This window comes from Polypterus senegalus, chromosome 3 (assembly GCF_016835505.1).
Source record: "Polypterus senegalus isolate Bchr_013 chromosome 3, ASM1683550v1, whole genome shotgun sequence".
Lineage (NCBI taxonomy): Eukaryota > Metazoa > Chordata > Cladistia > Polypteriformes > Polypteridae > Polypterus > Polypterus senegalus.
The window spans coordinates 57,390,281-57,414,786 of NC_053156.1; the positions used below are offsets into that span (position 1 = coordinate 57,390,281).

General features: G+C 39.3%; 1 protein-coding gene across 2 annotated transcripts in view; it reads right to left on the reverse strand.

Annotated features, from left to right (window-relative positions):
* Nucleotides 1-19,016, reverse strand: part of LOC120525179 (trophinin associated protein) — a 76,810-nt gene extending 57,794 nt beyond the window's left edge. For both annotated transcript variants that reach the window (XM_039747270.1, XM_039747269.1), the window contains exons 1-3: nucleotides 18,671-19,016; nucleotides 15,130-15,225; nucleotides 64-352 (exon numbers count right to left, since the gene is read on the reverse strand). In XM_039747270.1, coding sequence (XP_039603204.1) covers nucleotides 64-352; nucleotides 15,130-15,140 — 300 coding nt within the window. In that variant the 5' untranslated portion in view covers nucleotides 15,141-15,225; nucleotides 18,671-19,016. The remainder of the gene's footprint in view (nucleotides 1-63; nucleotides 353-15,129; nucleotides 15,226-18,670) is intronic.
* Between the last annotated feature and the right edge of the window lie 5,490 nt (nucleotides 19,017-24,506).

Below are 24,506 nucleotides of genomic sequence, written 5' to 3' on the forward strand. Positions count from 1 at the left end.
TTGTCATAAAATAAGGTCACGTAGTATGCCCCGATCTTTAACTTATTTAAAAATTATACTTACCTTCCTGAAGTTGGCATCCCAAGCACGATGTGCCTTTTCAAAGTCAACTACACATTTACGCTGATAAGTTTTGACTGCCACAGGAATTTTACTCTCTGCTGTGTTTTTGGGGATATTCTCTTTAATACACTTTGATTTACCAGTTTGACCCAATCGCGTGCTATTGCACTTGGACAATGGTGAATGATTATTCCTCTGCAGCTCTGTTCCATTATTTGCCTGGGTGAGAATTCCCATTCCAGCTTCTCTGCCAAATACTCTTGAAGAAGCAAATTTCAAATCTCCCTGCCTACAGGAGGGGGGAAAACAAGAAACATCATCATAGTTTTTAACAATGATACTTTTCTAAAGTGCACACTTAAACAGATTACAAAATAAAAAAAGAAATACAAACCGGGGCCTCATGTATAATGCTGTACATAGAATTAAAACTAAAACATGGCTTATGGACAAAAATGGAAATGTACATCCTCACAAAAAAAAAAAAAAAAAAATCAGATGCACAAAACCTGTGTAAGCCAACTTCCACACACTTTACTTCCATAAATCCCAGTCAGTGTGAAAAGAAATACACGTGTACGCGCCGATCACTCCATCCTGATTCCTCCCAGAATTACGCCCCTTTGAATATGCAAATCGATATAAAAAGGCAGCTATGTTCAGTGTACAGGCAGTCCCCGGGTTACGTAAGAGATAGAGACTGCAGGCTTGTACTTAAGCTGAATTTGTATGTAAGTTGGAACAGGTACTTTATTTTAAAAAATGCTATTGTTGACCGACTGTAATCAAGTGCTCTGCCAATGAATGATGGAGTTTCACCCCTCTCTGACCTTTTTATTATTTCTATTTTATTTTCAATGGTGATGGTCTCTCTCTTCTTTACTTTATCACCAGCACTAGCATCAAATTTCTGTTTCAGATACATTCTTGAAGGGTGAAGACAAAAAGTTAAGATGAGCTGTTCTGCACAGCACTGTGCACGCTATCTCAGCAGGAAGGCACCCGTCAACATGTCTGATGTACTGAGAAGAGACAACTTCCTGCAATGTGCGTAACAGTACAAGCAGGCTTGCTATTGAGAATGACTTGGGGCGGCGAGGAGGGGTTCCTCACTCGTCCACCACACAGCATCCCTAGGCTGAAGATGACGGAGCGGCAGTTACTGAGGCGCATGCGTTACAGCTGTGGCCTCGTTCGTAAGTCGTAGGTCGGATGTCTGTAACCTGGGGATTACCTGTATTGTGAAAAGACAATGGCAAAAGCATAGAAGAAAAAAAAAAAAAACAACTTCAGCAAATGCAAAGTGGAGAAGCAAAAGCAGGGAAAAACATACTATTTGTTGGCTTAATAGTGTAATAAGCAACTAAAGGAAAGTGATGGAGTGATACAGCGTGGCGGAGATACTCAAAAGTTCAAGTTCAGAAAGTCACACAGTGCCCTAAATAAAAAACGTGGTCAGATGTCAAAGTCGAGGTGAATAGGCAAGTCATAGCCCACTGTCAGAATGTCATACAGAAGTGTATTAGTGCAAAGAGAAAAAGAAAGAAAAAAAAAAAACAGACAGCGAATAAAAAGAAATGTCCACTTTTAATCTCATAGTTTACTTTGTTATTAAAGTACAACATCATAAACTTCATCTCAAAATCTATGATTAATTTACTAGAGTTCCCTTCGTAACTAAAGTAGCATGTGTTCCCTGGCCCAGTCATTAATCACTACGTGCTTCTTACACGGGCTGTCTCTTTTGTAGAAAGGAGTGTTCAGGCACTGATTGACACTTAGAATACATTACATTCATGAAATTAGAGGTCTCTAAACATTTTAGAATAGTATGATGTATACTTGATATCATTGTCATGATGAAATGTATTAAAGCATGTACAGTATTAAACATGTGGGGGTATGGTGGCGCAGTGGTAACGATGAGCTGGTTCCCCGTCCAGGGATTGTTCTTGCCCTAAATGGAACAATTCAATGCAGCAGTACTGTCTCTGTCAAATGTAAAAACACCCAATTCCTGTTCTTCCATTTTCTTTCTCCACATAACCAATTGCAACCCAATGAGCGCTGAAATAAATGTAAAGCAGGCTGCAAACATAGAACACCGATTCTTCAAAATGTTTATGGAACATGGAAAAACCTTTGTTATACATGTTTAATTATTCCATCCATCCATCCATGGTCTTCCCAGTCGCAGCAAGCATCGAGGGTGAGGCAGGAACAATTTCAAATAAACAGGGCAAAGAGAAGTTCAAATAGACTGCAGCATGGCGGAGTGGAATCCATGCAGGTGCTGGTGGCAGTTTATGCTATAAATGTCCTCCAGGGCTTGAAGCTGTATCCTGATAATCCTCTGTGCTCTCGACACAACCCGACGTAGAGATTTCTGATCAGCTGCTATGCAGCTACTATTCCACATACACACACAAACAATGGGTTAAAATACTTTAAGTGGTGCACTGAGAGTAACGCTAATGCAGCTATGGTAGGTAGTTTGTTCATTCTGTGCACCATTAAATTCTTAGAGAATGAATACAAACAAGTGAATTCAACTTGTAAACATTACACAGTTAATTTCGATACAGTAGAACCGAAGCAACTTCCCCCATAGGATTTTATGTAAATACAATTAATCTTGTCCAGACCATACAAACTATATGTAAATATATATATTTTTTAAGTTTTTAAGCACAAATGTAGTTAATTAAACCATAGAATGCACAGCATAATAGTAAACTAAATGTAAAAACATTGAATAACACTGAGAAAACCTTGAACAACAGAGAAAACTAACACTGCAATAGTTTGCGCTATAGCGCTACCAAACACCGGCTAAAAGCACTTTTTAAATGAGGTTTAAACACAGTGAAAAAAATTAACATTTGAAAAAATTCGTAATTTAATAAGCCACCAAGAAAAATAACATTGCAACAATGCGCGCTACGAACAGATCGCTGGAAACAGCAGTGAAAACAAAATCAAGCCCAGTGCATTCTTTAACTGCCTTCCTACCTTAATGCGTCCAGTTCTCTCTCGCGCTGCCTGTGTGTCTGCGTGTGCGCGCATGCGCCTATCTTGCACTGCCAGTGTGTCGCGCTCTCTCGCTGCACAGAAAATGCACAGGGAGAGACTGAACATGTACAAACCGAAAGTGATACTGGCTTGCTCGTATACCGAGTGTGTGGTCGTGAACCGAGGCAAAAGTTTGGCGAACTTTTTGGTCGTAAACCGAGTTGTACGTGTACCGAGACATTCATGAACCGAGGTTCCACTGTGTGTGTATATGTATATTTTTATATATATTTATATATATATTTTTATATATATAAAAATTCTTTTCACGTTTGAAACGAAAATTATGTATGACCACGCGATATGGAAATTACGTATTAAGTAGTGCGCCCCGCATTGCCCTCAGCTCTGGACTCCAGCGCTGACAGACAGACAAAACTGCCACTGTAACTTTTTTATATTTCCCAGTACTTGATAGTAGAAAACAGCTTTGCTTTTCTCCACTTTTTAACTGCGACGAGCTGTAAACCGCCTTCAGCGGCAACGGATTGTAAGAACAAAGTGGACGCTGGGAGGCGCGGTTTAAATTTGAATCACGTGGGATGTGTTGTTCAGACGGCAATGTGAAATTAACACCTTTAAGCCATCCACCTGTACCGTTGTTGTCTCTTATTTCTGGCACAAATCCACATTCAACTCATTTTCTACAAAACATTACGAAATACTATTCTGTTTTCAGATGACATCGTTTGGCGTCTAGGTTTATGCCGACATTTTAAATACCGGGACTAGACTAATTACTTTTTCACACAGGGCCATGTAGGTTTGGATTTTTTTTCTCCCTAAATAATAAAAACCATCATTTAAAAACTGCATTTTGTGTTTACTTGTATTATATTTGACTAATGGTTAAATGTGTTTGATGATCAGAAACATTTTGTGTGACAAACATGCAAAAGAATAAGAAATCAGGAAGGGGGCAAATAGTTTTTCACACCACTGTAAATCTGAAAGGCTACATAATGAATGAGGATACCCTTTCATGGAAACCATTGTGAACAAAGTTTGGCACAGCACAATAAAAGATTATGCATAATGCCAATACAGCAGTTCACTTCCACACTTGGTAAATCCTTCCATTAACATACAGCCACACTCCCTGAAAACACAGGCGATAACACTTCTGCATACAAACATTAGCAACAAACTGAGCAAATACCCGGACGCTGTACACATCATAGCTGGGGATTTTAATCATGCAGATTTAAAAACAGTAATCCCTAATTTCCACCAGCATGTAAAGTGTGCCACTAGGGGTGATAACACTCTGGACAAAGTTTACTCAAACATCAAGAAGGGCTACAGGGCCAGACCTCTACCACACCTGGGCCAGTCTGACCATTTGTCCCTGCTCCTAATTCCTGCATATGCCACCATCAGGAAAACCGCGTCGGCCATCACAAAGACTGTTACTCTCAAAAGCTGCAGGATTGCTTTGATAAAACCAACTGGAACATCTTCGAACATCAAGACCTGGAAATATTCACGGACAGTGTCCTTTGTTTCATCAGACACTGCATAGACACTGTCACAGTGGACAAACATATCCGGGCTTACCCTAACCAAAAGCCCTGGATGAACCCTGGAAGTCCGACAGCTCTTAAAGGTGAGGAATAACGCCTTCAGGGCCGGTAACAGGGACCACTACAGTATGGTGACAGCCAACCTGAAAAGAGGCATCAGGGAGGCCAAGGCGGATTACAGGAAGAGAATTGAGAACCACCTGGAAAGCAAGAACAGCCGGCTTGTGTGGCAGGGTGTCCAGAAGCTGACAAACTACAAGACCAACCTAGGCGCTGCTGAAGGTGACCTAGCACTGGCGGAGGAGCTGAACATCTTCTTCCCCAGTTTTGAGGTCACTGCACCAGATGCTTTAGAGGCACGGCAACACCACACAGCCCACTGTAGTAGCATCATCACTCTGGAGGAACATGAAGTGAGGCGCACCCTGCGGGCCGTAAACCCGAGGAAGGCGGCTGGTCCTGATGGTGTACCAGGACAAGTACTGAGGGATTGCGCAGACCAGCTGGCTGAGATTCTTCACCAGGATCTTCAACCAATCCCTCGCACAGTCGACTGTCCCACCTTGCCTCAAGACCTCCACCATAATACCCTTGCCCAAGAAACCTCACATCTCCAGCCTTAACGACTATTGACCAGTGGCACTCACCCCAGTGGCGAAGTGTTTTGAGAAGCTGGTCCGTTATCACATTACAGCAGCCCTACCCCGCAGCCTTGACCCCAACCAGTTTGCTTACAGAGCGAACCGATCTACTAAGGACGCCATAGCCATAGCACTCCATGCCGCTGCAACACACCTGGAGAGGCAAGGAAGCTATGTACGCATGCTTTTTGTAGATTACAGCTCTGCATTCAATACTATTCTTCCCTGCAAACTGGATGTCAAACTAAAAGACCTGGGGCTTCCTCACAGCACCTGCAGATGGATCAACAGCTTCCTGACTGGCTGCAGACAGAGAGTGAGAGTGGGCCGTGTCACATCACCAACCCTAAGTCTCAGCACTGGGTCACCTCAGTCCACTGTTCTACTCTCTCTACACACACAACTGCACCCCTGCCCACCAGAGCAACATCATTGTGAAATTTGCAGATGACACTACCGTGGTGGGGCTCATATCTGGGGGAGACGAATCTGCCTACAGAAATGAGGTGGAGCAGCTGTCTTCTTGATGCAAGGATAACAACCTCTTCCTAAACACTAAAAAGACCAAAGAACTCATAATAGACTACAGAAGAAACAAGACAGAAGTCCAACCACTAATCATCAGCGGTGACTGTGTGGAGAGGGTGGCAGACTTCCGGTTCTTGGGAGTCAACATAGAGGAAAGCCTATCCTGGAGTGTGAACACCTCTGAGCTGCTGAAAAAGACCCAACAGAGACTGTACTACCTGAGAGTACTCAGGAGGAATAACATCACACAGAGATTGCTGGTGTCCTTCTACAGAGCCTCTATAGAAAATATCCTAAACATACTGCATATGGTACGCTAGCTGCACAGTGGCTCAGAGGAAAGCACTTCAGGGAGTCATCAACGCTGCCCAAAGGATCATGGGCTGCCCTCTCCTCACACTAGAAGATCTACACAGCTCCCGCTGCCTCAAAAAAGCCCATAACATCATAAAAGGACACCTCACACCCTGGACACTCCCTATTCAAACTGCTGCCGTCAGGCAAACGGTATAGAGCAATACATGCAAGGACAAATAGACTCAAACATAGTTTTTACCCAACTGCAATAGCACGTCTCAATGCCACTAAAAGCAGATAATGGTCACATAACAGCTATATGAATTATGCACTGACTTATGCAATTTGCACTACTGAATGCTTGTCTATAATGTTTGTTTAGATTCACTCGTTTTTTTTAATAGATGTGATAATTTGCACTACTGAATGTTTGTTTATATTCTACTCGTGTTTTTTTTTTTTATATATGCGATAATGCACTGACCAGAGACATCTTCCAATTTCATTGTACCTGTGACAATGACAATAAAGATCATTCATTCATTCATTCAAAATATGGGGCAGATTTGTCAACAGCAAACATATTTCAGTTTATAAGGAAATGTGCATATGGATTAAAAACTTAAAATTAAATGAATGAATTTGAAGGCTTTTTTCAAGAGTTAATGTGAACAACTAATCCATCCATCCATCCACTTGCTGAACCGGTTGTTATGCAACAAAAAAATGAAATGCTTTACCAATACAGTAACATCAGGCTAAAACTGCACATCATTTCAAAAAACATCTAAAATTTTTTTTTTTCTTGAAATTTCATAATTCCTTTACTACGGACCAGATGTAACAGACTAAATAGTTACTGAAATATCATACACCTAAATATTTGTAACAGTCACTACTACTGTTTCACATTTACATTTTCTGATTTCTTAGAGTGATACCCTGCATCACTTTCTTCTGACCAAAGTATTCTGAATTCATATTTGATGTTGGCAGTAATGTGAATGATTCAAGCACTGATGAGACTAGCTGCATGAAACCTTCTAGGACTGTGCATCATAACAGTGACTTAAAATTGCAATATGTTTTTGCATTAGAGAATGTCCTGGGGGTTGTTGTGTGTTTCTGGTGGCCATTGAACACAAAGTGCATGGGACCTCAACTGAGGCCCTAGAGGGCCACAGTGGTTGCAGGTTTTTGTTCTAACCAATTTCAGAATTTGTAGCCAATTCTAGCAGATAGCGAAACTTTTTAAATTATATGAGGTGTTAGTACTTTCATTGTTCTAAGACAAATACTTATCACACTGTAGATTTCTCATTTTCTAAACCCATTATCCATATGTTTTATTGACCAGAACAGATCTGTACCTCTTGGCCTTCTCTAAGAATTTAATTTCTACACATTTTTGTAACACTGATACTTCATGATGCATACACACAGGTTTAAATGGAATCCCATTAGCTGTAGAGCTGGCGGTTCCTATGTCATTTTCACCTTATTAACACCTGATGGCTGTTTAATAAGAAACAAAATCTAAATGCAGCTGTATAAACTTAAATTAGGCAATTAAGGGTTCAAAATCATAACAACAGCGTTAACTAAGGTGATGTTTACACTACTAAATTTTCACTTAAAAATGGTGTTTTTAAACAAAAACTCTCTCAGTTAGCACTGGGCAATGGGCTTTCAGCACAAATTAAATGATTCGTGCATATTCTAGCTTTTAATGCATAAAGTTACCACACTTGTTTATTTGGTAAGCAAAGTAAGTTAGTTGGAGTACAGGTCTCAATATAATTAAAATAATGAACTCTATCAAAACTGGTAAAAAAAATGTAAAGGAATGTATTAGAAAACAACGGTCTTATTATCAATAGTAACTCTTGTGGCAGACAGCAGGGACGCCTCTACAATGGAAGGACCAGGGGAGAGAGCTTATTCAGGGCATTACCTCCCCCGAAGCACTAGGTGGCAGTCCCCCGGGTTTCAGCAGTGCCTCAGAGTCCCACAGGGCTCCATGGGAGTTGGAGTCTGACGCAGCCCTGTTGGGTTCCATGGGTGCCTTTGTTGAACCACTTCCACCATACCTGGACGTTCCGTTAGAAGGTGGTCAGTGGACACCTAGAACACTTCTGGGTGCCCTATAAAAGGGGGCAGCAGCCACTACTCCAGGAGCCATAGTCGGGAAGAAGGGAACCTTGCTATTAGGAGGGGAGGCAGACAGAGAGGAAGAGAAAGTGAAAGGAAGGAATAGAAGAGTGTTTTGTGCTGTGAACCATGCTATACCAGTGGGAAATGGGAAGGAATTTTCAACAGGGGAAAAAAAAAGTGTGTGCTGAACTTGAGTCCTGCATCCGTCTGTGTCAGGTTTGGGTGGCAGGAGATCTCTCTGCAGGTCACACGCTGTCAAAATTCAGAGAAAATGTTAATTACTTTATTTTCAACACGACTAAAAGTCTCCATTTGAACAGGGTGTGAGTACAGGCTTAGAAGCACATGTGTCACAAACATAACAGATTTCTTTGTACTGACCACTTGTTGTACACAATGCATTTGGTATTTGGTGGCTGTCTGGGCTCAGTAGGCAGCAGAATGTTCATGTACTGCTTGTCCCAATAGTTATAAGAAGTTGGATGCCTTATAATGACAAAACACCTTTGGGGCAGTGATCCGCAACAGTGCCAGAGCATACAGGTAACACATTATCCAACTGATTGTCACTATCTTGATCACTGTCATTAGCATCAAAATAACTAGATTTATTGTAATATGGTTGTTTCAAAACATCAGGCGCTTTACACCTTTCTCGCAACAACGCAACTACAGACTGTGTTTTTATAGTACTATTTTCCACAAGCTGTTGCCACAGAAAAATTAATATCAAGGTGCTTTTAACACTAAGGCTTTTTGACCCTCAAATTCCAAAATCACCCCTTGTGTTAAATTCAAGGGTGGGGTCCCCCACCACCCAAACAGAAAAATGAATTTCAAGTACTACTGGAGTTCTGGCATCATTTACAAAAGGTTCCATTCTATACTGAAACATCCAAAAACATTTGACGTAGACTTTCGCCTACACTGGGCATGCGTGCCCCGGGCAAAAAATCCTTGAAGGGACTATATAAGGAAAAGTTTAGAGCCCCATGAAAAACAGATTCCTTGAGTTTTATGAGCTTTCAAGGTTATCAGCATGCACAGGACTCCGATAATGTGTTAACAGCATATAAAAAAACAACACAAATTATTAAAAGGTGCCACAGCTAATAGACCACAAGTCACATCAATGTGCTGATTACAGCTGAAATTAAGAGTCTTCAAAAATGGTGTTGGTCATTTTGTCGTTAAATAAAAACACCACAAAGGCTAAAGCAATTATTTAAAAAAAAAAAAATCATCAGTTCTTTGTTTATTTGCAAGAGCACCGATTATGGACAGCCGACAGCAATTGGAGCGCTTTATGTACCAAACAACATTTGTAAAAGTAACTCATTAGAGAAATCGAATAAATGGGTGCATACCCACGTACAATCCAGCCACAGGGGATGCACAAACCAGTGTTTCTTCATGCCGGTCCCAAGCCTGGATAAATGGGTAGGGTTATGTCCGGAAGGGCATTCGGTGTAAAATTTTCCCTAATCAATATGCGGACAACAATACAAATTTCCATGCCGAACGGTCGAGCTCCGGGTTAACAACAACCACTACCAGTACCAGTAAGGTTAGCCAACTGGGTGCTGGTGGAAATTGGGCTACTGTTGGCCAAAGGAGAAAAGGGGGATGGGGTGACATGTCTGGAGGTAAAAGGACAGAAGGAAGGTAAAGAGAGTGGAACTGAGGGTAGGAACTTTGAATGTTGGCAGTATGACTAGTAAGGGGAGAGAGTTACAAGATATGATGGAGAGAAGGAAGGTTGATATATTGTGGTGCAAGAGACTAAATGGAAGAGGAGTAAGGACAGGTGGATCAGAGGTGGATTCAAATTATTCTATCATGGTGTGGATGGGAGGAGAAATGAGGTAGGGGTTATTCTGAAGGAACAGTATGTCAAGAGTGTTTTGGAAGTAAAAAGAGTGTCAGACAGAGTAATGATTATGAAGCTGGAAATTGAAGGTGTGATGATGAATGTTGTTAGTGCATATGCCCTGCAAGTTGGGTGTTTGATCGAGGAAAAAGAAGATTTTTGGAGTGAATTGGATGAAGTGATGAACAGTGTACCCAAGGAACAGAAAATGGTGATTGTAGAGGATTTCAATGGATATGTTGGTGAAGGGAACAGAGGAAACAAGGAAGTGATGGGTAGGTATGGTGTCAAGGAGAGGAATAAAGAAGGTCAGATGAAAGTGGATTTTGCCAAAAGGATGGACATGGCTGTGGTGAATACGTATTTTAAGAAGAGGGAGGAACATAGGGTTACGTACAAGAGTGGAGGAAGATGCACACGAGTAGATTACATTCTATGCAGAAGAGTCAATCTGAAGGAGATTGAAGGCTGCAAAATGGTGGCAGGGAAAAGTGTAGTTAAGCAGCATAGGATGGTGGTCTGTAGGATGATGTTGGAGATCAAGAAGAGGAAGAGAGTGAGAGCAGAGCCAAGGATCAAATGGTGGAAGTTGAAAGAGGAAGACTTCAAGGTTGAGTTTAAGGGGAGGGTGAGACAGGCACTGGGTGGTAGTGAAGAGTCACCAGACAGTTGGGAAATAACAGCAGATGTAGTAAGGGTGACAGCAAGAAGGGTGCTTGGCATGACATCTGGACAGAGGAAGGAGGAAAATGAAACCTGGTGGTGGAATGGGGAAGTACAGGAGAGTATACAGAGGAAGAGGATGGCAAAGAAAAAGTGGGATAGTCAGAAAGATGGAGAAAGTATAAAAGAGTACAAGGAGATAAGGCTCAAATATCGAAGGCTAAAGAAAAGGCATATGATGAGTTGTATGAGAGGTTGGACACTAAGAAGGGAGAAAAGGAGCTGTACCGATTGGCTACACAGAGGGACCGAACTGGGAAAGATGTACAGCAAATTAGGGTGATAAAGTATAAAGATGGAAACGTACTCACAAGCAAGGAGAGTGTGTTGAGTAGATGGAAAGAGTACTTTGAAAGGCTGATGAATGAAGAGAACAAGAGAGAGAGAGAAAAGGTTGGATGATGTGGAGATAGCGAATCAGGAAGTGCAATGGATTAGCAAGGAGGAAGTAAGGACAGCTATGAAGAGGATGAAAAATGAAGAGGCCATTGGTCCAGATGACATACCTGTGGAAGCATGGAGGTATTTAGGAGAGATAGCAGTGGAGTTTATAACAAGATTGTTTAATGTTAATCTTTGAAAGTGAGAGGATGCTTGAGGAGTGGAGAAGAAGTGTACTAGTGTCGATATTTAAGAAAAAGGGGAATATGCAGGACTGTAGTAACTACAGGGGGATAAAATTGATGAGCCACAGCATAGTTATGGGAAAGAGTAGTGGAAGCTAGGTTAAGAAGTGAGGTGATGATTAGTGAGCAGCAGTATGGTTTCATGCCAAGAAAGAGCACCACAGATGCGATGTTTGCTCCGAGGATGTTGGAGAAATATAGAGAAGGCCAGGAGGAGTTGCATTGTGTCTTTGTGAACCTGGAGAAAGCATATAACAGGGTGCCTCGAGAGGAATCGTGGTATTGTATGAAGAAGTCGTGAGTGGCAGAGAAGTATGTAAGAGTTGTACAGGATATGTACGAGGGAAGTGCAACAATGGTGTAGTCTGCGGTAGGAGTGATAGATGCATTCAAGGTGGAGGTGGGATTACATCAGGGATCGGCTCTAAGCCCTTTCTTATTTGCAACGGTGACGGACAGGTTGACAGAAGAAATTAGACAGGAGTCTCCAAGGACTATGATATTTGCTGAGGACATTGTGATCTGTAACGATAGTAGGTGAACAGGTTGAGGAGACCCTGGAGAGGTGGAGATATCCTCTAGAGAGGAGGGGAATGAAGGCCACTAGGAACAAGACAGAATACATGCGTGTAAATGGGTGGGAGGTCAGTGGAATGGTTAGTATGCAAGGAGTTGGCGAAGGTGGAGGAGTTTAAATACTTGGGATCAACGGTACATAGTAATGGGGACTATGGAAGAGAGGTGAAAAAGAGTGCAGGCAGGGTGGAATGGGTGGAGAAGAGTGTCAGGAGTAATTTGTGACAGACGGGTATCAGCAAGAGTGAAAGGGAAGGTCTACAGGACAGTAGTGAGACCAACTATGTTATATGGGCTGGAGATGGTGGCACTGACCAGAAAGCAGGAGAAAGAGCTGGTAGTAGCAGAGTTAAAGATGTTAAGATCTGCATTGGGTGTGATTAAGATGGAAAGGATTAGAAATGAGTACATCAGAGGGTCAGCTCAGGTTGACGGTTGGGAGAAAGTCAAAGAGGCGAGATTGCGTTGGTTTGGACGTGTGCAGAGCAGTATATTGATATCCAAATCATATTGTGATATCATCTACTGTTTAATTCTGCTTAATACTTGTACATTTTTTATTTTTATACCGTATTGAGGATTTGTTCTGTGTATTGTATTGTCTCCCTTCTTTTTGACACCCACTGCACACCCAGTCTACCTGGAAAGGCGTCTCTTTTTGAACTGCCTTTCCCAAGGTTTCTTCCATTTTTTCCCCCTTCAATGGTTTTTATGGGAGTTTTTCCTTGTCTTCTTAGAGAGTCAAGGCTAGGGGGCTGTCAAGAGGCACGGCCTGTTAAAGCCCATTATGACACTTCTTGTGTGATTTTGAGCTATACAAAAATAAATTGTATTTTATTGTACATTGGGAGAAGGATGCTAAGGATAGAGCTGCCAGGGAAGTGGAAAAGAGGAAGGCCTAAGCGAAGGTTTATGGATGTGGTGAGAAAGGACATGCAGGTGATGGGTGTAACAGAACAAGATGCAGAGGACAGAAAGATATGGAAGAAGATGATCCGCTGTGGCAACCCCCTACGGGAGCAGACGAAAGAAGAAGAAGGTGGTGCATACTTGTTTATGTCTATACTTTTGCTTTACTGTACTGTGTTTTCGTGTCTCTGTTCTGTAATATTGTGAATTAGGTGGAATTGTACACCCATCTCCTTCATTAAGAAGTCTAGTTATTAATTCTGTTGCATAAAACACTCCTCCATACTGAACTAATAAAGTTTAAAGTATTAATAAAGAATGATAACCTATTTACAACCTTATTTTCGTCAGGTTCTGGATTTTTCACTACAACTGTAATGCTACTAACCACTGGATTTAGTGCAAAACTGTAGCAATCAGTAAATATTTGCCTTTTGCGTGTGTACAGTAATTGGAAAGCAAATCTCCTATATCCTGTGTTGGAATAATTTTTTCTTCCAGGAAGGGAGACCAATTAATGAATAACATGCTGTAATGAGCAGAATTCAATTTGGGAATGGGCCACAAAATAAGCACAAACTAACCAGAACATTATTAATGTATTACTTTTAGAAAACCCTATTTTTATAGAGCTGTGGGGAGCATTCTTAAAAATTGTCCGATTTCAGAGTTGAAAGCGCTGGGTTAGTGTGGACGAAAGATGAAAAAAGAAATCTCTGAGTTTTTACATGAAGACATGGAAGTGTGAAAAGGGCCTCATTAAATTGGTTGAAGCAAAAACTTGCAATCACAGCAAAATTCCAGGTTGTAATGGAGTACCACGATCTAGACGTTTATTGACCAGCATCCCATCAGCTGGAAATTTTTTTTACTCTCCTCACTGTCCATCATAGTATCAGACCTTGACTATTTACCATTATAACTTCTAAAATCTTAAAAACTAAAAATAGTTAACAATAATTTCAGTTAGGCACAATTCCATTAGGAACTGTTCCATTTTTACATTTCTCTCTATTTTCACGCATTACTCATTTAAATTCTTGTAAGGCATTCTGAGCTACTCTTTTTGCATGAATACAGTATTTACTTTTTGACTGGGAAGAGGTGAGTCTTCAGTTCAAAAAGTCAATTCCATTTCTCTGCATTACACATGAAAACCATAAGCTTAAATATTTTCCTTGACCACCACTAAACTACATGGGGTAAGAACAGTTCACCCTTGTGATTCATGGGTTTACAATTTGCAGATCAGCGAATAAGTAAATAGATGTTTTGTAACCTACTGCAGATGACACATGTAGGCTATAAAATATAAAGAAAAAAATGTTAATATATGTAATATTAATCATTTTTATGATTTGCTAACATAAATTTACACAGAATAAAATTATTTGCCCCCTCTCTCTTTCTCTTTAACCAGCTCTGCTTTTTCTGACCTACAGCTGCAGACAGCGTAGCTACCACCCTGAGCTTCTCCAGCCTTCCTCCATCCTTCACCATCTACCCTTTGCCTGATTCAGCAATTGTCTTCTCCGTTTCCACTTTCGGTTTGGTTCTTAGTCCTTTTTTCTGAGTTGACTCTGCTCCCTTTAATGATCCATATCATGCTCTACTGGAACCTGCCTAAGTGCTGATGTCACCCGGCAATCATTAATCATCCCTCCTGCCAGCAAATGCATGTCCTACACCAAACCAAGCTGAAACATGGGATGCATCACCGATAAAAAAAAAAAAAGGTTAAATAATTAAAACAACTTTGCACATCCACTTCCACCTTATAACAAAGTCCAATACATATTTATGCATTATCACATTTGGTGGAGTATTCTTTTAATCAAGCATAATTTAAATGCCTAATAAACATTCATAAATCAAAAAGAAAACAAACTGCATTCAATCTAATTAACAAATACATATGCAAATAACCCAATAAAGCTAATGCGTATGGTCAAAACAACGCTTTTCTTCCTTTAAACATTTACAAAAAAATTCATAGTAATAAATTAGAAACTAAAAATATATAAGGAAATATAATTTAAAAAATAGCAGAGAACAGAAAAGTATTAAAGAATCAGTTTTCTTAAAAAAGTGTTTTAATCAATGAACTTTAATAAAAAGACACGATTTTGTTATTAAATGTGCTTTACCTCTTATCCATTGGCTTTTTTCCTGATGAAGATTAAGGACTGCCAGGGATTTCTTAAATACAACTAGGAGCTAAAGCAAGACAGAGCAAGTACCAACTGTTGAGAGGGAAGGAACAAAAAAATTAAACCATTAGATGATTTTATTTAATAATCTGTATAATTTTGAAATTCACCCTACATAAAACCGTCAGAACACAGCAATAGCAAAAAGCGATTTACAAAGCAGTTCAAACTACAAAATATATCAAACATTCCTTGGAGTGGACAAATACATGTATATCAGATAGGTAAAATATAAAGGGGTGCAAAATGTATTCAGTCTGTTTTGTCAGTCATTTATTAATTCATTAATTTTCTAAATCACTGAATCAAATTCAGGTTTGCCAAGAGATAGATCTTTTTCCATTAGCATTCCACTCAAGGGAATAATCAACCTTAGACAGGCAACAAGTCCACGTACCAAGCTCACACACGGTTACTTCAAGGCAATTTATGTGATTGTATTTGTATTTTTTCTGCTATTGGATTATAGCTGGAAGATTTTGCATGTAAACTGAATCAAACTGAACATCCACAGTTACTCATAAGGCAGGTTTTACACATATCTGGTACATGCAAGGAAAACCAGAGTACCCAGACAAACAAGTTTCATGGTTAATATGATGCACAGAGGGTTTTGTTGTGTGTGTTTATTGGATGGTGTGGATTTGCACTTAGTGTTGGTGTAAGTTTTTTTTTTAATCATTTAGTTAATTGATTATTTTCATGTGTTTTTGTAATTGTTGGCACTACAGTACTTAAATGCATATGGATCAGACTGAAAAGAAAAAAGTCAAGGAAAGAAAGAGACTGTGAGGAAGGGTGAGGAACAGAAGATCACTGGAATCAGACTGGGGGGGAAAAAAGTGGAAAAAGTGGAGTGGCCACAGGAGTACAGCCAAGGCAAACCTTACTTCTAAGGATTTTCTGTTGGTGCAGATCGCAACATGCAATTGGCACAATTTGTTTAAAGCAGGGTGCCACCAAAACAATGTATTTTCAAAGTTGGGGTGCTAAGCCACTAGCTTCATGCAAAAAACTCACAAATATTTCTATGCCCTCAGCTACTTTATGGTAACTAATCAATATTTATTAATTGAGCAGCACCTTGTCAACTAACTGAAAAGCAGCAAAGCCGGTTTCAGAACAAACTGAGTATGAAACATTGCTTGAATCAACCAATAGTGCTGAAGCTGTGAATTGGTTTCACGGTCAATTTCAACATCCAATGACGACTGTCATTATCAATACCAGTGCACAATGCTCTATGTGCTTAACAGTGCATGTGATGTTTCTTCTGTGACAGTGAACTTTATGAACAATTTACAATTGAAGCAGTCATTAACTACACTTAAACAGGCACGGGTACTCTACGCTGGGTCTGCTTAGCTGATATCAACAGGTGGAGGTTGTTTCAGAGGACTATGAAAAGACTGCATTTACAACTACACTCAGACCATACTACATTTAATTCATTTCGGGTTGTGTAGTGGCCCAGCAACATTTCAATGATGTTTAGGGCACAAGGTCAGTGAATCTTTATTTTGTACAACTTGATGATGTTATTTATTCACTGTATTTCGAGACCCATTTGCAGCATTTTTGAAGCAATGCTTGAATGACTATCCCACCATATATTAAAACTTCAAATAGCTAAATGCCATGCTTCTCCGACACTAGTGAAATATCTAGGCCATGCTGGGAGTCAAAAGGGGCATCACCAGATCCTGAAAAATTAGCTGTAATAAAAGAATCGCTGCCAAATACTTCTGTCAGGCAAACTTTTTCTTTTCTGAGGTTTGCAGGATATTATATACAACTGATACACTATTCAGCAAAAATTGCAGTCCCGGTGAGGGAATGCAGATTCCTGAGAAGTGAAGTGGGATTAGGAAAAGACATTTTTGGTAGAAGCCAGGCCTTGGATGGATACGTACTAGTACCAATTGTACCATGGCCAGTATTTTCAATAGTCTCTAGGGAACTTGCTCAAGAAACTGGTGATCAGTCTCTGTTTGGAGAGGAATGTGAGTGGATGGGGCCATTGAGACAAAAATGAGGAATCCTCCCATTGAGGTTTTGTGAGGAATTTTGAAACCTGGAATGACCGCCTTTAAGTGAGGTGGGAAATATCATTGTTAATATGAGGCACAGAGGGTTTGTTTCTCAAGTTTATTTATTTGGATGGAGTGAATTAGCACTTTGTGGTGTTGTGATTTTTCTTTTTTAATAAATCACTTAATTGATTCCTTTCATGTGTATTTGCAAGAGCTTGCACTAATTAACTGGCCAGGGATCAGACAAAAAAAGAAGTCAAAGCAACAGAAGGTTGCTACATCTAGATTGGAAAAGGGGGTGGGAGGACAAGAAGCAGTTGTTGGTCAACGTGGAAGAGGCTGGAGTGGCCACAGGGGAACTGCCAAGACTAACCTGACTACCAGAGATATTCTGTTTTGGTGTGGATCATAACCTGCAATCAGCACCTATATATATATATATATTTTTTTTTAAAGCAGGACATCACCAAAATTAAGTGGAGTATTTTTGAAGTGAGGGTGCCAAGCTGCAGATGGTGGCAAATCTGCACCCTCCCTCAATTCAGTAGTTGGTGGCTTAAATTTAGCTATTCATATACCACCCTGGTAAAGAGGTTTATGGGCCTGCTCCCAAGAGTCACCGATTGCACATTTTTGGTTCCCAAATTTGAACAAAGGGGTGGGTGGGTGTGTGTGTGTGTGTGTGTGTGTGTTGGAGGGGCAATAGTGCAAAGAAAAAAAGTAATAGTATTCCTGTTTAGTGGCCCTAGTGTTCATAATTCACAGGTGGCACAGCTGACATTTTTATTTCTGTTGACACAAGCTCTTCTTACACAGTGAGCAGGTGATCTCCTTGTGCCATTTACTCCAAATACATTTTTAGCTTTATTGCATTCTTAAATCAATTAAAAACAAATGACATTCTTTGTCAGCTGTTCAGAGCAAGAAAAGAAAAAGAAAAACTGTGTTCTCTGCTTTCAGTGTAAATGATTTAAAGCAACAGGGCCATGTTTAGCTGTTAAAATAAACTGGACATGGATTGCTGTTATCTTAAATATTCATGTTGGGCATAGCAGGTGAAACTGAAGTTTACTGATTAAGATAAGTGCAGGTCAGGCTTTTCTTATAAATGCATATGGCCATTTTTACAAAAATGCTTTTATTAGTGCAAAACCAGCAATGTTAAAGCGTCTTTTCTTTGCACTTACGGTTTCTGCTGAAGTTGGTAGTCCTTTTTAGAAAACAGCATAATGCAAACATCATTTAAATCAAAAATTCAATAATAAAGCGCACAATTACAATAACTTGAAAATGAGTGTCACTTTCTCGTTCAATGCCAATACAGTTTTACAGTTAAATCGTAGGGTGTAGCCCAAAGCAAAATACAAATATAGCACATTCTAAACACTGCTATGCTGCTTAACAACTACTCCATAATAACTCACTAGATCAAAACCATTACTAACCAGAAGCAGAGCCCGCTTGCGAACGGGGGTCTTCAGTGGTTTCGCTGCTCGTTCTTCCTTCTTGCCAGTATTGTTTTCTAGCTCGGTTTACTACAAGCCGCTGATCTTCCTCAAGCCGATTCTTGTGTCCGGGCACAACACCAGTTTCGCTATCTGAAAGTGTGCACTGAAAAACTGGTTGCGTCACCGAAGAAACTAGACAGCAATATACACTTAATTTTTAGTAATCGAATGCTGGTTCGGTTTTGTTAGGTTTAAAAGTCTAAACCAACGCCACACGGTGAACCTCGAGCAGCTTCCTGACACAGCTTCGCTCCACGACAGTTTGTAAAAGGCAGCTGATCCTATTGGTAGGCTCTCCACCAATAACTGCACAGCGTCTCTAGCCATCGTCCAATCAAAATAATATGCGCCAAACAGCTCCAGGGCAACCAAGAACTAGTGAACGCGAAATTCCGGCGTGTTTGCCGTTGAAAAATGTGCATTTAAAGTGATCGCCGTCCGAAAAGAAAGCAATTCTCTGTTTTACTTTTACTTTTCATAGCTGGACGACTAAATTCTCCTCTGGCACTGCATTAAAGGCTTTCTAAAAGTTAACCCATATAACAAAATATGCTTCATTTTTATTAAATATATTACATTTTTATTATGCTTTAAAAACCTCAAACTGTCAATTAATGCAGTTACCGGTTATCAACAGATTATATATTTTTCTTTAAAGGTCTCTTTTTGCATATTTAGCACAGTCAGTCAGCATAGCATACGTATCTTTAGAATATGAGAAGAAAAGAGTTAAATATTAGAGTAGAACCATATAAATGCTTAAAGTGTTAACTAAATACTAGGGTAGATCTACAAGCATGATTTTACAGTATAACTGAAGAATGCCCACTCAAACACAGAAAGAAAGTGCAACTTCCATTCAACAATATAAAGACACTGAAAAGTGAACTGAACAGTCCTGCGAGGCAGCCGTGATAAACATCACATCACATATACATTTATTATTTTAAAACTTGAAATTCCATTTTTATTTCATTGCCCACAATGAACTGGAGTAATGGTATAGGTTGGATAGTGGACTGTACAGTACAGGGGAAAACATAATTATGGCAGGTTGACTTAATGCACTGTTGGAGTTCCAAAGTTATTTATGTCATTGTCATTGATTATACACATTCTTGTTTATAAACTCAAGTAAAAAAAATGATTGTGTATTTGTTTTGTTTATTTATTTTAAAAAGCTTCTGAAAAAAAGCCAAAACTCCCCCTACTGACAAATAAAGTTTATCTATTGATCTATCTATAGAACCTTTAATGGAAAAAGTAAACTTAAAGCTGTTTACAAATGCACTGTAATATACAGTGAGGGACATTGATAATGTCAGAACACAAAATGGATAAATGGTTTGCCTGAGATGACTCACTGAATGCTAGCCTACATCCATTCACAGTTCATCCACAGTTATAGATCAGGCATAATCTAGTTTGAGGCACAGAAGCTGATGGCCATTTGTCAGTGTAGGTCAGTGGTGTGGTGTGGTGCATTTGGTTAAGGCAATAAACTTTAAACCACAATCTGACTCTAACTTACTATGTGACCCTGAGAAATTCATTTAATCTGTGTGTGCTCCAACTGTGAAAACGTATGGATGCAATTCTATTGTGCTCCTTTCCTGCAAGTCACTTTGAATAAAGGTGTCAACTATAAAGGAAGTAATAATAATAGCATCAAGTGCAAGGCAATGTGAACAATCATCCATGAAGAAAAAGTTCCTCACTAGACCATTGTGATTTTTATTCTATTGCAATAGGTACATTGCCAGATATTTACCATCCTTTATAATGACTCAAAATACCAAACAGAAAACTACATAAATCATGCCTTTTATTTAATTACCCATGTTTATGAATAATGCTTGCAAGTAGTAAGCATTCACGGTCATTCTGTGTAGTTCATTTATTTGACCAGCAGCCAAACATCTTAATGAGTAGCTCATGAAAAAAAAAAAAAATGTACAGTTTACGTGGATGTCCCAGAGGGTGTGTTTTGCTGTTAAGACAGAATAATTAATGGCATGTTAACATTCTACTTTCCAGGTAATTACATACATATATTGCATGTATAATGAACTTAACTTTTTTTGCAACTCTCTTGTATTTATAACACCTTCCAAGACCGCCATGAATTGGCTCCTATGAGTATTACACCAACTTGCACAAAGCTCTCACATGTAGTTTAAACTCCAAAAAGGACTTATTACAATGTGCATCATACAGACAAATTTCATTTCTGAATAATGATGTTAAGATACTCTCAAAAATCATAGCTAGAAGGATGGAGAAAGTGCTGCCTTCGTTAATATCACAAGATCAAACTGGATTTATTAAAGGCCGACACATAGCTTCCAATTTTCAGTGCCTGTTTAATGTAATATATTCACCAGAAAAGTCAAACACCCCAGAGATATTATTATTGTTGAATACAGAAAAAGTATTTGACATGATTGAATGGAGCTACCTTTTCACTACATTCGAGAAATTTGGGTTTGGCCTGAACATTTGTGCATGGATCACACTACTGTATGATATACCAATCCAGAAGCTTCAATTTGTATGAACAACATTTGTTCAAACTACTTTAAACTAGAATGTGGCACCAGACAAGGATGTCCCTTGTCACCACTGCTATTTGCAATCGCCATTGAGCTACTAGCAGTTCACTGTCGAAATGCTTATCATATAAAGGGGATTATCAGAGAAGGACTGGAACAGACAGTTTCTGTATATGCAGATGATATGGTGCTGTATATAACAGACCCACAAAATACTGTGCCTGCAGTCTTAACAGTACTTACAGAATTTCAAAAGATCTCTGGTCTCAGAATTAATTTGAATAAAAGTGTGCTCTTTCCAGTGAATTCTCAAGCATACAATATTAGATTGGACACTTTCCCTTTTATTGTTGCAGATCAGTTTAAATACCTAGGGGTAAATATCACAAGTAAACACAAAGCTCTTTATCAACAAAATTTCGCTATCTGTATGGAAAAAATTAAGTGTAGACTTCCATAGATGGTCAACCCTTCATCTCATTCTAGCTGGAAGAATTAATGTTGTTAGGATGAATATCCTTACTAAGCTTCTCTTTTTATTTCAAAACATTCCAACATACATCAATAAATAATTTTTCAGCAATTAGATTCAACCATAACCTAATTTATTTGGAACTCAAAACATCCACATATCCAAACAGCGACCCTAAAAAGACCTAAGGCAGAAGGTGGCATGGCTCTACCTAACTTTCAGTTTTATTACTGAGCAGCAAACATACAAGCTATAAAAATCTGGACACAAATAGATGAACATACACAGGCTTGGTCTGCAATAGAAATAAAATCCTGCAGTACTTCTTTATATTCCCTGCTTTGTGCCCCAATAAATGCAAGTTATCGCTAATATACTAATAACCCAATTGTGCTTCACTCTCTCAGAATATGGAACCAATGTAGAAAGCATTTTGAGATGGAGAATCTTTTATCTGTGGCACCTCTGCAAGAGAACCACCTTTTTCACCCCTCACAAACATATGCAGTTTTTAATATCTGGAAAAGATTTGGGATTAAATTACTTAGAGATCTTTATATAGACAACATCTTTGCATCCTATGAACAATTACATTCCAAATTAAACTTTCCAGCAACACATTTCTTTCACTATCTTCAAATTAGAAACTTTGTTAAACAGAACCTGCCCGATTTTCCTCATCTCGCACACTCCTATATGCTGGAAAAAATATTGCTCAGTTTCAAGGACTCAGACAGCATTTCTGCAATATATAAAATTATTTTACAGTCCATCCCTTTCAAAGACCCAAGAGGACACTGGGAAAAAGATCTCTCACTTAACATATCAGAAAAGGAGTGGAAGGTAGCAATGCAGAGAATTCACTCGAGCTCCATATGTGCAAAGCATACAATTAATAGCTGTGTTTGGTGTTCTTCCAGATGGGCTTAAAGTGGAGAAGGACAAACAAACTGTGATTGCCTTCACTACACTATTGGCAAGCAGACTTATTCTGCTAAATTGGAAGAATCCTAAGTCTCCTCTTTTAAGTCAGTGGGTAACTGATGTTTTATACTATTTGAAATTGGAAAAAATCAAATTCTCAGTTAGAGGATCTGTGCAGAACTTTTTCAAAACCTGGCAGGATCTAATCAATAATATTTTAGAATGAGCTCTTAAAGCACTGAGGAAGTAATTCTCTTCACATTTCTTTTTCTTCTCCATTTATCTTTATCCGCCTATTAAATTAATAAATTTATGTATTTTTACAAGCTTTAAGTTTTACTCCGTTGGCCATGCTCTATTTCTCGGGGTGGGGGTTAATTTGTTTTCATACCTATTTTTTGTAAAAAATTGATCTATTTGTATGGAATGATTACAATAGAATCAATAACATTTTAAAAATAATAATAAAAAAAAAAAAACTCCGAAAAGTCATTGACCAGTCTGTAACCAAAGAGGTAGATAGGCCGACAATATTATCCCAGGGGAAAATTTGTTAAAAGATGTGCAAGGTTTATTCCTTTACAGATGGAAAAATATCCTAAATGGGAAAAAATGGATTTAGCAATTAAGAGAAGCACATTTTAGGAATAATGCTATGTAGAAACCAAACCCTTACAGTTATAAATTGCATGAAACATGCTATAGATATCAGCCCTTTGGCAAACAATTATTTGTTCTTGTGGGGGGTTAAGTCTACCACACACTTCATTTAAGTGGATTAGATAATCAATATCAGAAGAGAAACATGCAAATATGTTCTAAATGGGGTTTATAAAGAGAAGGTCCTCAGTATTTCTGCCATCCCCTTTTTGGTGGGAGCTTGATACAAGTACATGCTGACCACTGCAATTTGAAATTTTGGACGCAGTGGTGGAATTGCAATTTACACTTTAGTGATGTCAACTTGTCATTGTGCTGCTGGACACCACATCGGTAAGAATAAAGAAGTGATGGCTTATGCGTTCTCAGTTGAAGGATGTATGGGAACACTCCAGCGTTGTAGATGGTGCTAAAAATCAAATATTGTGATGATCAGCACAGATCTTGCACATAATTGAAGGACAATGGATTAATTTAGTGGATTCGATTTTGTTGTTAATGAAATATGTAAGGACTCTAATTGTCCAAGTTCACATACAGTAAAATAGAGACTGGAGTGACATTATGGATTATGTGTTTCGGTGTATGGTGGTGTGAAAGGAGTGCAGATTTTCTTGCCTAAGGCACCAAATAGGTCAGAAACAGCCCTGGAAGAAACCCAAGCAACCTTCGCCCACAGCGTCAAGCCACTACTTCAGATTCTCTCTTTTCCATTGGCTTGTGGAACTGGCAGCCTTAGGTCAACAAAGCAGACTTTTTTCCAGCTTTCGCCACCCAAAGGGGTCTCCAACTGGTGGCTCTGACACAGAAATGGATTCAACCAGAAAACACTGTGACACCAAAAGCACTTTTCTCTGCTTTGAACTTCTCCCATTCCAGCTGCTCCACTGGTAGGTATGGGGGAACAGGTATTCTTACATCTAAGAGCTGGAAATACATGCTTCACTACTTTAAAATACAATGCTATTACTGTCTCCTACCAATTAACATATCCAATATTGTTGTTTATCACAGTCCAGGTTTCCTCATGATCTTCCTTGATGAGCTGGATGGACTATTCTTCCTTCCATAATGACGGCAGCCCACTTCTAATTCCTGTGGACCTGAATTGTATCCTGTGGACCTTCTGCACAGCCCTTCTGCAGCTGACTTTCTTCATTCAATA